General features: G+C 41.2%; 1 protein-coding gene across 1 annotated transcript in view; it reads right to left on the reverse strand.

The window, feature by feature from the left end:
* Window positions 1–248: 248 nt before the first annotated feature.
* GAS2 (growth arrest specific 2) overlaps window positions 249–15,787 on the reverse strand; it is a 59,632-nt gene continuing 44,093 nt past the window's right edge. The window contains exon 8 of the mRNA XM_033928230.1: window positions 249–613. Coding sequence (XP_033784121.1) covers window positions 395–613 — 219 coding nt within the window. The 3' untranslated portion in view covers window positions 249–394. The remainder of the gene's footprint in view (window positions 614–15,787) is intronic.

The following is a 15,787-nucleotide window of genomic DNA, read 5'->3' on the forward strand; positions in this document are numbered from 1 at the left end:
ATTGCTTTTCTTAGAGCTACCGAGGCACACTGGCAGAAACGATAACCTTATTGTATACTAATCTTGTACATGTGCTTTCTTGCACATTTAGGCATAAGTGCAAAGCCCCTTTATACAGTATACTATATATGTTCCCCCCCAAACTGATCTTATTACGATAATAATTACATTTATTTAAGAAAGTTATACTGACTAATAAGTACATTTGAGTTTTGCACCCACCTCTGGCACTTTACCAAACAATGGTCAACTATCTTGCTAAGAGGTTGCACAAAATAAATAGCAGGTTTTTTTAAACCATGTTTCTCTAATTTTTTTAAACTGAATGTTCAGAATGTTGTAAAGCTCTTTTGCAACCTTATGACTACAATCTGCATGAGACTGCCTGCTCGGTTCACTTTATCTCCCTCTTACAGTTGTAGTGAGCAGAGACGACCAAGTAGTTGTCGGCGTTTATGTCCTTGAGGGTGGGAGACTTGATCTGGATGGGAGATGTTTTACTGTCCACCCGTGAGATCTGTAGCATTCTGCAGGGATCGTGTTTCAACAAATAGCCAGCAAAGGTCTCCCAACCGCCTCCTACTCGCACCATGACATGCTTGTTGTGCAGCATCTGGAAGAGAAAGAGCAGGGGCGGGTCAGCTCCACTTCTAGAACCTGCCCAATTGGGCCACTTTTCATGAGAACCATGAATATTCATTGGGAACGGCTTTAAAATCAATCAATTATACATAAAATAGTAAACGATAGCACGTAAAACCCAAGATGACCCTTCCAGGTGGCTTTTGCGGATGATCTGTATCTCACTAATCCCCTGAGGAAGGCATTCGCTGAAACTGGGATCCTAGTTGGGACCATTTTAGAAGAGTTGTCTTCATTGTTGCACTGTTTTATGGACAAATAAACAGATTTTATTTGATTGGGTTGAGGCATCTCACTTGCCTCTTTTTGTGTGTTTTCCTTGCTTGTTCTCAAGGCAAGTTTTTGCTTTTCTTCACCTACCACTTTTTCATAAGAACCACAAATGAATTTGGTTCTTTGAGGACAAGAAATGCACTCCATGAATATTCATTGGGAACTGCTTTAAAATCAATCGATTATACATAAAATAGTAAATAATAGCACGTAAAACCCAAGATGACCCTTCCAGTTGGCTCAACTGAGATTCATCCACTTTGGGTAAAAGCACATAGTTTCATAACAACCTACCACAAACCTCCATATCTGTTCCAAGCATGCCTAAAATTGGCCACAGTGATGCCCTCTACCACCTCTGCTGGTATAACATAACAAAAATTTATTTCAATACCACAATACCGTTAAGTTTTGTAAACCACACATAAGCAGTGAATATGATACATTAATCTTGTAAAAAAATACATTTTCAGTTGTCTCCTAAAATGCTGAAAAGAACAAGAAGTTGCTATTAGAGAATTCAAATCTTTATCCCATAATGCAGCCTGATCCGATAAAAGACGTTGATGGTATTGTTTATATTGTAACATAGTAGATGACGGCAGATAAAGACCCGAATGGTCCATCCAGTCTGCCCAACCTGATTCAATTTAAATTTTTATTTTTTATTTTTCTTCATAGCTATTTCTGGGCAAGAATCCAAAGCTTTACCCGGTACTATGCTTGGGTTCCAACTGCCGAAATCTCTGTTAAGACTTACTCCAGCCCATCTACACCCTCCCAGCCATTGAAGCCCTCCCCTGCCCATCCTCCACCAAACGGCCATACCCAGACCGTGCAAGTCTGCCCAGTAACTGACCTAGTTCAATATTTAATATTATTTTCTGATTCTAAATCTTCTGTGTTCATCCCACGCTACTTTGAACTCAGTCACAGTTTTACTCTCCACCACCTCTCTCGGGAGCGCATTCCAGGCATCCACCACCCTCTCCGTAAAGTAGAATTTCCTAACATTGCCCCTGAATCTACCACCCCTCAACCTCAAATTATGTCCTCTGGTTTTACCATTTTCCTTTCTCTGGAAAAGATTTTGTTCTACGTTAATACCCTTTAAGTATTTGAACGTCTGAATCATATCTCCCCTGTCTCTCCTTTCCTCTAGGGTATACATATTCAGGGCTTCCAGTCTCTCCTCATACGTCTTCTGGCGCAAGCCTCCTATCATTTTCGTCACCCTCCTCTGGACCGCCTCAAGTCTTCTTACGTCTTTCGCCAGATACGGTCTCCAAAACTGAACACAATACTCCAAGTGGGGCCTCACCAATGACCTGTACAGGGGCATCAACACCTTCTTCCTTCTACTGACTACGCCTCTCTTTATACAGCCCAGAATCCTTCTGGCAACAGCCACTGCCTTGTCACACTGTTTTTTCGCCTTTAGATCTTCGGACACTATCACCCCAAGGTCCCTCTCCCCGTCTGTGCATATCAGCTTCTCTCCTCCCAGCATATACGGTTCCTTCCTATTATTAATCCCCAAATGCATTACTCTGCATTTCTTTGCATTTAATTTTAGTTGCCAGGCATTAGACCATTCCTCTAACTTTTGCAGATCCTTTTTCATATTCTCCACTCCCTCTTCGGTGTCTACTCTGTTACAAATCTTGGTATCATCTGCAAAAAGGCACACTTTTCCTTCTAACCCTTCAGCAATGTCACTTACATACATATTGAACAGGATTGGCCCCAGCACCGAACCCTGAGGGACTCCACTAGTCATCTTTCCTTCCTTCGAGCGACTTCCATTAACCACCACCCTCTGGCGTCTGTCCGACAGCCAGTTTCTGACCCAGTTCACCACTTTGGGTCCTAACTTCAGCCCTTCAAGTTTGTTCAACAGCCTCCTATGAGGAACTGTATCAAAGGCTTTGCTGAAATCCAAGTAAATTACATCTAGCATATGTCCTCGATCCAGCTCTCTGGTCACCCAATCAAAAAATTCAATCAGGTTCGTTTGGCACGATTTACCTTTTGTAAAGCCATGTTGCCTCGGATCCTGTAACCCATTAGATTCAAGGAAATACACTATCCTTTCTTTCAGCAACACTATTGGCATTAACTGAAGGAAAGGTAAATACAGTATGCATGCGTCGAGAGCGCTTTGAATTTACAAATGTGAACGAATTCATGAGATAGTTGGGTGCAAGGCCGAACAAAACCTTAAATGCAGCCAAATTTAAAATTCACCCGCACCTCAACTGGCAACTAATTCAATTCATGAAAGAAAGGGGCGACATGATCAAACTTTTGCAGATTAAAGATCAGTCGATCGTCAGCATTCTGGACTATGCGCCATCTGCGTAGAGTTTTTTTTGATAACCAGCAAATATATTGCAATATTCCAACTGGCTCAAAACCAGTGACTGAACCAATAATCTGAAAGACAAAAAGTCTAAATATGCTCCAATAGTTCGCAATTTCCACAAAGTATAGAAATCCTTCTGTACTAAAGCATTCACCTGATCTTTCATGGTTAAATTCTGATCCAAAATCACTCCCAATATTTTGATGGTGGGGTGAATAGGATAATTCTGATGTGGAGTTGCAAAAAAAAAAAAAAATAATAATAATTAGGTCATTCCAGACCTTGGCCATCTTCAACTTTGCTTCTTTTACAACCAGTATTAAATACGTGAAAAGGAGTCCAAGTGTTTCTTGCCAGTTTCTGTAACAATCTGCATAAGAATCTAAGAATTGCTGCTGCTGGGTCAGACCAGTGGTCCATCGTGCCCTGCAGTCTGCTCCCGCGGTGGCCCTCAGGTCAAAGACCAGTGCCCTAACAGACTAGCCTTACCTGCATACGTTCTGGTTCAGCAGGAACTTGTCTAACTTTGTCTTGAATCCTTGGAGGGTGTTTTCCCCTATAACAGCCTCCGGAAGAGCGTTCCAGTTTTCCACCACTCTCTGGGTGAAGAAGAACTTCCTTACGTTTGTACGGAATCTATCCCCTTTCAACTTTAGAGAGTGCCCTCTCGTTCTCCCTACCTTGGAGAGGGTGAACAACCTGTCTTTCTCTACTAAGTCTATTACCTTCAGTACCTTAAATGTTTCGATCATGTCCCCTCTCAGTCTCCTCTTTTCAAGGGAGAAGAGGCCCAGTTTCTCTAATCTCTCACTGTACGGCGACTCCTCCAGCCCCTTAACCAATTTAGTTGCTCTAGTGAAGTTTCAAGTTTATTATATTATTTGATTAAACGCTTTTCAGGATACAAAGCGTTTTACAAAGAAATAAAATTGGATTTCTAAAATCACAAATACATTGTAATTAAAATTAACTACTTTAAAATTAAAAAAAAAAAAAAACTGGGGTAAACAATCCACATGAAACAATAGGAAAGGGGGAAGAAAGAAAAAATACAATTTAAAATAAATAAATAAATAAACAGACGTCCTCCTCAAAATCACATCAGGAAGAGGCATCCGCACATGCAACGCGGTGACATCATGCACACCCGTGTGTGATGTCATTGCGTCACATGGGTGGAGCTGGTCGGGTCTGGGGGCATGGCAATAGGTCAAATCTGGTAACCCTAGTGAAGCTACTGCAAAGAGCAGTTTCTAGGGTTCAAACGCATAATGAAACCAGCAAATGAAAAGCCTGGGCCAATGGCTCATCCGTCAGGGCTCTGGTTATCAGAGTTCTCCAAGATTCATGGAAGGAGACGAAATCCAGCAGCCAGAAATGCTATAAAGTTATTTAGCAACAATACGACATTTTAGTCTCGGCAATGAACAATTGTCTATCTGAAATACAGTTTTGTAAAAGATCCTGGATTAAGTGGATAAAAAGGAGACAACAGGAAATAGCTGAAAGCAAATGATACCCACTAGAGGGAAGCAGCTCACGATGCACAAGAAACTAGGCCTACTGTAAAAAAAATTTAGCAAGACTGAAGAATCTAGCAAAAAAGAAAAGTAAAGTGGCCTTGATAGTGAAACGACAATATCAAAGCTGGAGATGAGGGAGTGGGAGGGAAAAATAAGCGCCTATAGCTTTCTCCTTTGAAAATTACCCATATGTGCCAACGGGCTGCAGACTCTGAGCAGACCTTTGCTAAAAATCCAATGAAGGCATCTTTTTCTACTAAACCCCCTTTAGATGTCTCCTGAAAATACCTCCCCTTAAAGCAACAAAAGTGCACTAGGAAACCCCAAACTGAGTAAAAGGGATTTTCAAACAACCAATTCATCTGGGAAGGATGGTTTTTTAGGGCCAATTTCCGCTGTATTGGAATGCCGTCATGCAAAACTTGAATATTTTGCACAACATCCACCAACCAGTACAAGGGATCTAAACTGTGCAAATCCAAAATCTGCAACTCCTTTTTTGTGAGATCCCTCTTCCCTTGAGGATCCATGAAAAGTTTGTGCACTTGAGACCTAACAGCTCTTACTGGCTCCCAATACAAGCAAGAATGCTATTCAAATTCTACTGTCTACTATTTAAAACCATTAATGGAGACAGCCCCGCCTACTTGAACAACCACCTAATCCAAACTACCACTTCCAGACAGGAGAACCCAGACACCATTCACGCACCCTCCAATCAGAGACGTCAAATGAAAAATACTAGACTAGACTACTAACACTCCAATTTACTGATCACGACCCCAGGCTACAAAACTTCCAGAAAAGAAATAAAAACCATGCTATTCAAGAAATCCTTAAAGACAAACTAACACCGCAAGAATCATCTCAATCCCCTGTAGCAACCCACTCCACTCTGTAATACCTCTGGAAATGTCCAGATAACTTCTTATGTAATCTGCCTTGAACTGCAAGGTAATAGCGGAGTAGAAATCACTAATGTAATGTACTGAATAAGGACGCCATTAAATTGTTTCCTCTGTCCCATACTTAGGTTATATGAATGGCATTTTGCAGAACGTAAAGTGGATAAATTGAATTCTAATTTCCTCAGAAACATTACAGGAGAAAGCATTTTCTAAAATATGGCCTTTGATGTTCTCTGGATTAGTTCTATGCATTTTGGTATATGACCAGCACGAGCTGGAACATAGACATCGGAATGGGGGGAGGGCATGGCCTCCCCCACAATTCTCGGTTGCTTTTTTTTTTTTTGGCACTCCCGCCCACTCTTCCAGTGGTGTTGCTTAAATCTTCGGGCAGCAGCCATGCAGCATCATACAGCAGACCTGCTCTGGAACCCTTCATTCTACTTCCGGGGGCAAGTCTCGTGGACGCTGCGTAGCGGCTACTGAAGATTTAACTAAAGCGCTGGAAAAAGGTGGGTGGGGGACTCGGGAGCTGTTTAGAGGTCATATGCCAGGGCAGAGCTCCTGCCCCCCTCCCCTCCCCAAACAAGCTGGGATACAGCTCTATCGGTTATTAGTATCATTTTGAAAGAGGTTTTCCATTTGGTGACATTCTATGAGCTCTCTCTTTTGTAAGACTGAGCTTGTTGCTATGATTGCTTTCCAAGTTCCCCTGTGAATACTGGAGAACAAAAGGTGCTTCTGGGTTGTTTTTTCATTTTAGAATCCAGATGAATTGCGAGTCGTGTACTATAGATTTTAAAAAACCTTATTAGCAAGGATTCTGCATTCTTTTCTACAGGACCAGTGTATCATACAAATAAATCTTATGCTCAGCAAATTATCAGTTGTGGTCTTATGTGGATTTAAATAAAATTAACTAGACATTGCTAGGAGGTGTAATTATAATTTTTAAAACATAGCATGCCAAGATTGGCTTGAAACAAAGGTATTCCTGAAAAAGATAAAACACCCTCTGAAATATCGCGTAATCTGTGAGATCTAACCTCTTTTCCAAGGTCAGAACTGACTGGCACGTAAAGGTTTAAGGAAACATTTTGGGGTCCTTTTACCTAGGTGCACTAACTCTTTATTATTTCTACATCAGAACTCATAGTCAATTGCATTTGTAAATGTCTTAATCTAGACTGCACAATACAACTTTGAAAAAAATGGCAAGTGTCTTTACGCTTTACCTATATAGCACAGAATAAATAAATAGGAGAGAGATCTAACTGAATCCTCAAAATGATACACAGCTTTTCTATTAGTCTTGACTAGGCACAGTCTTCATGGTGATCTGGAAAGTGCTGCCTGCAGTCAATATAACACAGTGGAAGTAAGAATCAGTTTGTTTTTTTCAGCTCCAAGCTATAGGTTCTACACATGCAACCCAATCTCTCCAGACCTTTCGTGGTTTAATAAAAGAGATATTAACTCAACTTTGTCAGAGAATGGTGAAAACTACTCTTCTGAGGGTGACTGAAGGCATTATATCCTGGAGGTCATACAGTCTATGACCTGGGGTAGTATAATCTCATCAGTCACACTGTCATTTCTTCAGTCAATAATTGTCTGCTTTAACACCTCCCCACTTCCCACCCCCGGGGTGAGTTAATATTGGTGGAAGACTGATAACTTGCCAAAGTGGTGACATTTTGGTCTTGCGGCTTTGCAACAAAATCAACAACTTTCCTATGTGAGGTCCTTCCATCAACCTTTGATCTTGTGATTGGAATTATACAAAAATTTCAGACAGTTGCCCTACAGCCTTCATAAAAGCAAAGAGCAGCTTTCCAGAAAGAGATGATTTGAAATATTAGCACAGCTCACGACCACTTCTGCAATACAGAGGTCCATGTACCAAAGCACAAGTTCTGAATGACCTTAAAGCCTTTTGTGAACCATGGACTAAAGTGAGGGCTTCATGTTAACCGACACATCTGCATGAAAATGGCCATGAATGCACTGTCAACATCTGGAGGTGGGGAATGTGTGGAGCAGCCTCAGCACCCTGAGGTTGTGGGTTCAAACCCACGCTGCTCCTTGTGACCCTGGGCAAGTCACTTAATCCCCTCATTGCCCCAGGTACATTAGAAAGATTGTGAGCCCACCAGCACAGACAGGGAAACTGCTTGAGTACCTGAATAAATTCATGTAAACCGTTTTGAGCTCCCTTAGGAAAACGGTATAGAAAATTGAATAAATTTAAAAAAAAGTGCATTCGTGGCCATTTTCATGCAGATGGGTCGGTTAACCTGAAGTGGATGGGTTAGTTAAAACTAAGTCTGTTACATTTATAGGCCAATTTATAACATTAAATTTTATGTAAAGATTAATAAGAAACATATCTTCAACGTTCTAAATGATTTTCTGGAAAAAAACATAAGTTCTTCATCCTAATTAAACTGGATTTCATCCAAATCATTCAACAGAGACTTCACTTTTTGCACTTACCACTACAGTATTGAATTACATTGATCATCTCAAATTAGTATTATTGATCTCATTAGATCTTACAACAGCATTTGATACCATCAATCATGACATTCTACTATGTCGTTTAAGTGATATATATTGGCATTACCGATATAACTCGGCAATGGTTTAAATCCTACTTAAGCGATCGATATGACAGATTAAAACCGCAAGATCAGTACACTGAACCTTTTACTTTACCTTGTGGTATATCTCAAGGGTCAATTCTTGCCCCTATTCGATTTAATATCTTTATGTCACCTTTACTTACACTTGCCATATTCTTACCATATCCGTACGATATTCAACTTCTTCATCCAACTGATACTACAAATTCACAAGAGCTACAAGAAATAAACCAAAAACCTTATTCACCGGATCTGGCTCTTAGTCACCGTGTAACTTCTGGCTCTTCCCCAAAGTCAAAATGACCGTGAAAGGTAACCGTTTTAAATCGATTCAGGACATCGAGACAGCCATGACAGCGCAAGTAAAGACACAATAGCGGACTTCCAGAACTGCTTCAGAAAGTGGCAAGAAAGATGTGATAGGTGTGTCTGAAGCGAGGGGGATTAGTAGTAATGCGTCTTTTATTGTAATACATTTCTTTTTTAAATAACACCTCAAATGTGTCTAAAATGGCCGACATACGTATGTACCAGAACATACATGATTATGCTGCATGTTGACCCTATCGATATTTTAGTTGTTTATGAAATGTTTCCATCTATTCCTCGATGTACGGTAGAAGAGGCTCGATTCTGATTTGTAATCCCTTCTAAACTGCTCTAAATTTGTTTTCAGTTAGTACTTTCAGTTGCATGAAATTAAGGCATCTTAGCTTGCAAGAAAGCAGTAAAGTCCTGACTCTATAAAGTCCACCTAAAACTAGGCACAGATATTAGCACCGATTCTAAAAAAAACTTAAGTCGCCAATTATAGAATCACACTCTCAGTGTCCTAATATTTAGGCATCCACAATTTATGCCAGGGTTTTCTAAGCCTAAAGTTAGGCGCTGATTTCAGAGCCTTAAGGCACCTGATTCACAAAGAGGCGCCTAACTCGAAAACACACCCATGATCCGACCCTAACCATGCCAACTTTTAGTGTAGGCGCTTTGGGCTAGCTGCCTACTTTTTATAGAATCTACTTTTTCAAGTTAGGCACCTAACTTTCAATTAAGACCAAGTAAAGCTTATTCTAAGTTGTTAGTGCCAACATCAGCACCAATTAAGCCTATTTATCAATTAAGTTAGGGGGTCTTTATAGAATCAGAGCCATAGGCCTTTCAGCAAATCCAACCCTCAAACTGTGGGGATAGGGAGATGGCTGCTCAGCTGTGCTCAAATGTAGCGTGCCTTTAACTACCAATAAGAAAAGCCTGAACTAAATCTAAACAAGCAAACAAATCTCCTTAACCCTTTATTTGACATTGTTGCTCAGAAGCAACATGCGTCCTCTATGGCTCTTATGGGAGATCTGCATCTCCAAATGCCTGTGACTTGGCACTGTTGCTCTTGTTCAACATCAAGTTACGTAAAGCAGCCATTTCACCATCTGCCCATTAAAGGGTTAATTGCAGCTTATCTTGGGATGATCACAAACTGTGAAACGGAGTGCACAAGATCAGTCCATTTTCCCCACGGTCTAACTCTTGAGTAAGCAACCCACTTAACGAATGCAATCAGCAATAGACATTTAGATTTGGATATCTTGTTCAAAGTTAGCACAAAAGACTCACTGAAAGGCAAGTAAGGCTATGGGAAATTGATGGCAAACACAGTGAGATTGTCCATTTCACAGACCACAGGCATCGCTTGGAGCTTTGTGGGTGTGTGTACCAGCATTTCGAAGTGTAAGTAATGGATTTTTGCAGGGGCTGCCATTTGCTGATGCTTGTGGTAGGTTAAAATACCCGAGAGGGAAGGACATTTTCTTCCTCAATCAATCTTCCAAACCCTGCATCCAATTGAACAGTTAGCCGACAGCTAAGCCTGCTTCACAACAGGGTAATGTTTTGGTCTATCTGTGTTGCAAAATAAAGAATTTATACAGTATATATTTATTTATTTATACTTGAATATAAACCCATCCTACCCAAAGCAAGTTAACATTTTTCCCCTAAAAAGGGGGGAAAACTTAACTTGAACATAAGCCGAAGGTTTATATTCAAATATTCCTCCCTTATGGCGACTGATATCTCTTCCCTGTCTTTCCTCCTTCCACTGTGATCGGCCTCCCATGGTGAATGACACTTCTCTCCTTCCTTCCTCTCTCCCCATGGTTATTGGCATGCCTCTCCCCTCCCCCCCAATGTGACTGGCATTTCTCCTTACTGATACGCCTAGATACAGACGCCAACACAGAAGCAACTGCGAGCAAGGCCAGTTCAGGGTTTTAAGCATCTGCACATGCTTGAGGCCTGGTGACTCCCAGCTGGCAAGCCTCGTAGACATTTAAACTGGTTCCAGAGTATAAAAAATGCTAGGGGGTTCCTTTTTTTTGCCTCACCTTGTAAATCATCATAAGACCCCAGCATAACACAGCTATCTTCTAATTTTTTTTTTTGAGAGTACCCTCCCCCCAAAAAAAAAAAGATTGCAAAAGTTGAGAATAACATGATACAACCCAAGATTATAGGGACCAGAATAAGGCCAGCAAGGGAACAACATAGGTGGCTGTCAGAAGGGACAAAATCAGCCAATGGATAATTTTGTCTTCCAAAGCTGTCATGCTAATTTATTCCAAATAAGTCTACCTGATGTTCTCAAATGCACAAATAATAGGGAAACCAAAAATCTTGGTACTCTCTATCTATGTGAGTGATTGAAGAGAGTCAAAGCAAAATGATATAAAATCACTCCTCTAGTCCTCTTGTTCAAGTTGATAATTTTAGAAGAAAAATATGCTTAGAGACACGGAGGCAAACCAAGAATGTCGCCTCACCACCCAGTCGTTGCATATAATTGAATAGTCAAAAGATATTTTTCTTCGCTGCAGAAAGCAGTCTAAATTATTTCTATGCTACTAAAAGTTCAAAAGCAAAGAACGTATCTCAATCACGGGTTCCGACATGGCGTCAGGGAAACGAGTTACGCTTTAACACGCCTTAAAGGGTTGTTGTCTCTGAAAACATAAATTGCAAAAGCGTTGTGAATGCATAACTCGGTTCCCTGACACAGGATCGAAACGGGCCACGTCGGAACCTATGGTTTTATATCATTTTATGTAAATAATATCAATACCACGTGCTCCGAGGCAAAGTGTCTAAAAAAATTAAGTTGTTCATCTCAGCAACATTTTATGCAGAGAGTGGTGGTAAATGGTGCCCCTTCAAAAACGTCGGAGGTGATCAGTGGAGTACCTCAGGGCTCGGTCTTGGGCCCGATCCTCTTCAACATATTTGTGGGAGATCTGACTCAGGGGCTTCAGGGTAAAATCACATTATTCGCCGATGACGCCAAACTATGCAACATAGTAAGCGAGAACACTTTACCAGACAGTATGACGCAGGACCTACTTCTATTGGAACATTGGTCCTCGACTTGGCAGCTAAACTTCAATGCTAGAAAATGTAAGGTCATGCACCTCGGCAGCAGGAATCCATGCAAAACTTACACACTAAATGGTGAAACCTTAGTTAGGACCAAGGCAGAACGTGATTTGGGGGTGATCATTAGCGAAGACATGAAGACTGCCAATCAAGTGGAGAAGGCTTCATCAAAGGCAAGACAAATGATGGGTTGCATCCGAAGAAGTTTTATCAGCCGGAAGCCCGAAGTTATAATGCCATTGTACAGATCCATGGTGAGGCCTCATCTGGAGTATTGTGTACAATTCTGGAGGCCACATTACCAAAAGGATGTGCTGAGAGTTGAGTCAGTTCAAAGAATGGCCACCAAAATGGTCTCGGGACTCAAAGACCTCCCGTATGAAGAAAGGCTGAATAAATTGCAGCTATATTCACTTGAAGAACGTAGAGAGAGAGGAGACATGATAGAGACGTTTAAATATATCACCAGCCGTATTGAGGTGGAAGATGATATCTTCTTTTTTAAAGGCCCCTCTGCCACAAGAGGCCATCCGCTGAAAATCAGGGGTGGGAAATTTCATGACGACACCAGGAAGTTCTTCTTCACCGAAAGGGTGGTCGATCGTTGGAATGAACTTCCACCTCAGGTGATTCAGGCCAGCAGCGTGAAGGATTTTAAAAGGAAATGGGATACACATGTGGGATCTCTAGGGGGGTAAATTCAAGGGGGTAGGGTTGTTGGGGTGGGCAGACTTGATGGGCTGTGGCCCTTTTCTGCCGTCATCTTCTATGTTTCTATGTCTATGTTTCTAAGGTACCGAGCTATTCTTTTTTGTTTTGTTTTTTTTAAATCCAGCATTCATCGAACTGTGAGGCTCTGGTGCATCAGACAGCCTTAACGTAGAAACAATGAAAGGTCTGAACTTGCTAACGAGGCAGGAAGAATAAAGATGTTCTGCTCATTAAGATCTTGTCCTAATTGCAGAATGGGCTGTTATTCAACAGGCGGAACAAAATGTTTCAGGCTAATTTTTCACATTCTGGAGATCAATACTGTATTTGTACACCGGTCCTTATCCACTCATATTCCTAATTGTAAACCTTCCGATTCTAAATGGTAAGTCTCACATACAAGGGGACAAATTTGTCCCTGTCCCTGTCGGATGTATCGTCCTGCCCCCGTGAGTTCGATTCTTGTCGCTGCCCCATCACTGCAAGCTTTGTCTTCATCAGCACAAGCCTCAAACGCTTATGATTTTAAAGCGTTCAAGGCTTGCGCAGATCAGGGCGGAGCTTACAGGGATGGGATATGGATGGAACTCACGAGGTCGGAGATAGATACAGATCCCACGGGGACAAGGACTAATTTGTCCCTGTGTCATTCTCTAGCTGCATTTTTTTATATCATTTGGGACAGCCTCTAATTGAACAGTATTTAAAGAAAAAAAAAAAGAAACTTCAATAATAATTAAAAAAAAAAAAAAAGCTCTAGCCCTAAAGGAAAGCTATTCCTCGCCGCCAAGTAAGAACACAATGAAAGATTCATAAGCCTGGAGGGGAAACTGAATCAGAAAGAGCCTTCACAGTCCACTGTGCCAACGGGAGACCCAATGCTCTGATTTCTGAGTTATGACATAATCATTTTGCTGAAGCCATTTTTCACCAATCATGGCACTCACTGAGTTAGATAGACAGAATCTGAATGCCATTACGGCACTAAGACATTTATAAGTGTCAGGGTCAGAGTTAAAATATGAAAGAATTCTTTACCCCAGGGAACGCACTTTCGGTTGGAGAAAAAATGCAATATTAAGAGCAGAAGGAAGGGCTAGACCAAGTATAGCAGATTTAAAACGAGAAGGTGTTTGTAAGCACAAAACAGTAGAATCTCGGTTTTGTTCACCGACCTCGTCAAGGTTAAATCTTCTTATTTTGGTCGTAAAGAAACAAACACTTACAGATCTTCACTTTTCATTAGGAAGCTCTCAGATTCTCAAGAGCAGGATTGCACAGCTTAAAAATGTGACGTCTCCCCCCCATCCATGACCCAAGTTCCAGATTCCACTACCCCCTCATTCTGGAAACGGCACCCAAAGATCGGTGCATAATAGGAAGAGTTTGCCTGCATAAATGACTGTATTCTAATAGACTTATATCTACAATTGGCCTTAACAAGTGCTAATTGTTGACATTGTAATGTAGTCCTATGCCACACTTTGATTATAATTTGAAGATTTTTCCTGCGGTAATCGTCTGTTGCTCGTGCTCGACTTAGTCTTGCTGTACACTGCCTCGAGTGAATTCCTTCAAAAAGGCGGTAAAATAAGTAAACCGGCACTAATTAGGAATTACTCACGTAACTGTCCTATGCCCCTATTCTATAAAGTGTGCAGAATTTTTCTAGCTCACAACTCCAAGGGGGCAGGAGCAGGTTGTACCCCCCCACTTAGGCCCTGTTTTATAGACTATGTTCCTAAATGCCAGTTGTTAGATGTGAGTATTTAAGCCGGCTTTTGACTGGCACATAAGCCCACACCTACAACGGAGCGTGAAAATGCGGTCTTAAGCTAGAAAGTTCCATGCAGAACTCGACCCGAGTGCCCGGTTTCCCAGTATCCAAACTTAGGAGCCCTTTGCTAGACCCCCTAGGAGTACATGCTGCACAGTCAGGGTATTTCAGGGGACAATACCCGCAGGAACTCAATTTCCCCGTCCTGTCCCCGCGAGTCTTGTCGCTGTCCCATTCCTGTAAGCTCTTCCTTAACCACACAAGCCTCAGACACTTAATTTTAAAGCGTTTGACGCTTGTGCACTGCAGGACAGAGCTTGAAGGAATGAGGCGGGGACAGGGAAAATAACTCGCCGGGACGGGAAAATGAGTTCCCGCGGGGACAGGGAAAAAATTGTCACTGCATCATTCTTTAATACACACCAGTGTTTCCATGACCCAATCTAGGGCTTTGATATAACCACTACTACTACTTCTTATCATTTCTCCAGCTCTGCTAGACATACACAGCGCTGTGGATTGAAACAATCCCTGCTCAGTAGAGCTTACAACCTAATTGAACAAAACAGGACAAGTAGGGGGTTAGGGAGTTTCTCAGAAATACAATGAGTGGGGGGTTCAGGCTTCAGGATATACCTAGTGAATATGAAAGAGATTAATTTGCATACATTAGAAATCCATTGTATGGAAATCGCTCTTATCCTGCAAGCCAGACTGCAAGTTTAAGGCTCCAGGACCAAATTTGGAAATGTTGATATTTACTATGAATAAATACCAATTGTTCTCAAAAATACCCTGAAATCCATCCTGAAAGCAATTACCTCTGATTCGTAGCTATAAAAGAAGCATCATCACTCAGAGCCCTAGACAGAGGGAGGTAGACCATCACTGCACCAAATGCGACACTAATGACTGCATTCACAACTCATAACTGCAGCTAGAGTTATCAAACCCTAAATATTCTTCCCGCCATGCCCTATACCTCCTATACAAATGCAAAATATAAATTGTTGGGCTTCCAGCTGAAGATCTCTTCTTCTAGGAAGGAAGGGGGGATTTCTTCAGAGATGCTTGGAGGTTGCATAGAAGAAAAACTGTACACTGGCACTGTTTTGAATTTTAAAATAAAAGAAATAAAGTAGAAATAAAGAAGCTAATAAGAAAAAGGGTAAATAAATTGAGGTGGGGCCAGTGCACTTGTGTGCCTAGGGACCCTTGAAGAATTAATCCTGCCTTGATGTTTACCATCATGGAACACGTCTCTGCTAATAGTTATATGACCATTGTCAGCTTAGGAGCCATTAGTTATAAAATAATTTCCAGCTCCCATCAAAGGAAGTTAGATGACTCATGCAGAAACTTAATTACAAAACTCTTGCCCAAGATCCAGCTGAGCAATACATTATAAAGAGTTTTATGTTATGCTCAGCAAAAATATATATATATATATATATCTCGAGGCTATTAAATTTTGAAAATAGAGTCATTAATAGAGAGACTCAAGTTAGGTAGAGAAG

Source organism: Geotrypetes seraphini, chromosome 19 (genome assembly GCF_902459505.1).
Source record: "Geotrypetes seraphini chromosome 19, aGeoSer1.1, whole genome shotgun sequence".
Classification (NCBI taxonomy): Eukaryota; Metazoa; Chordata; class Amphibia; order Gymnophiona; family Dermophiidae; genus Geotrypetes; species Geotrypetes seraphini.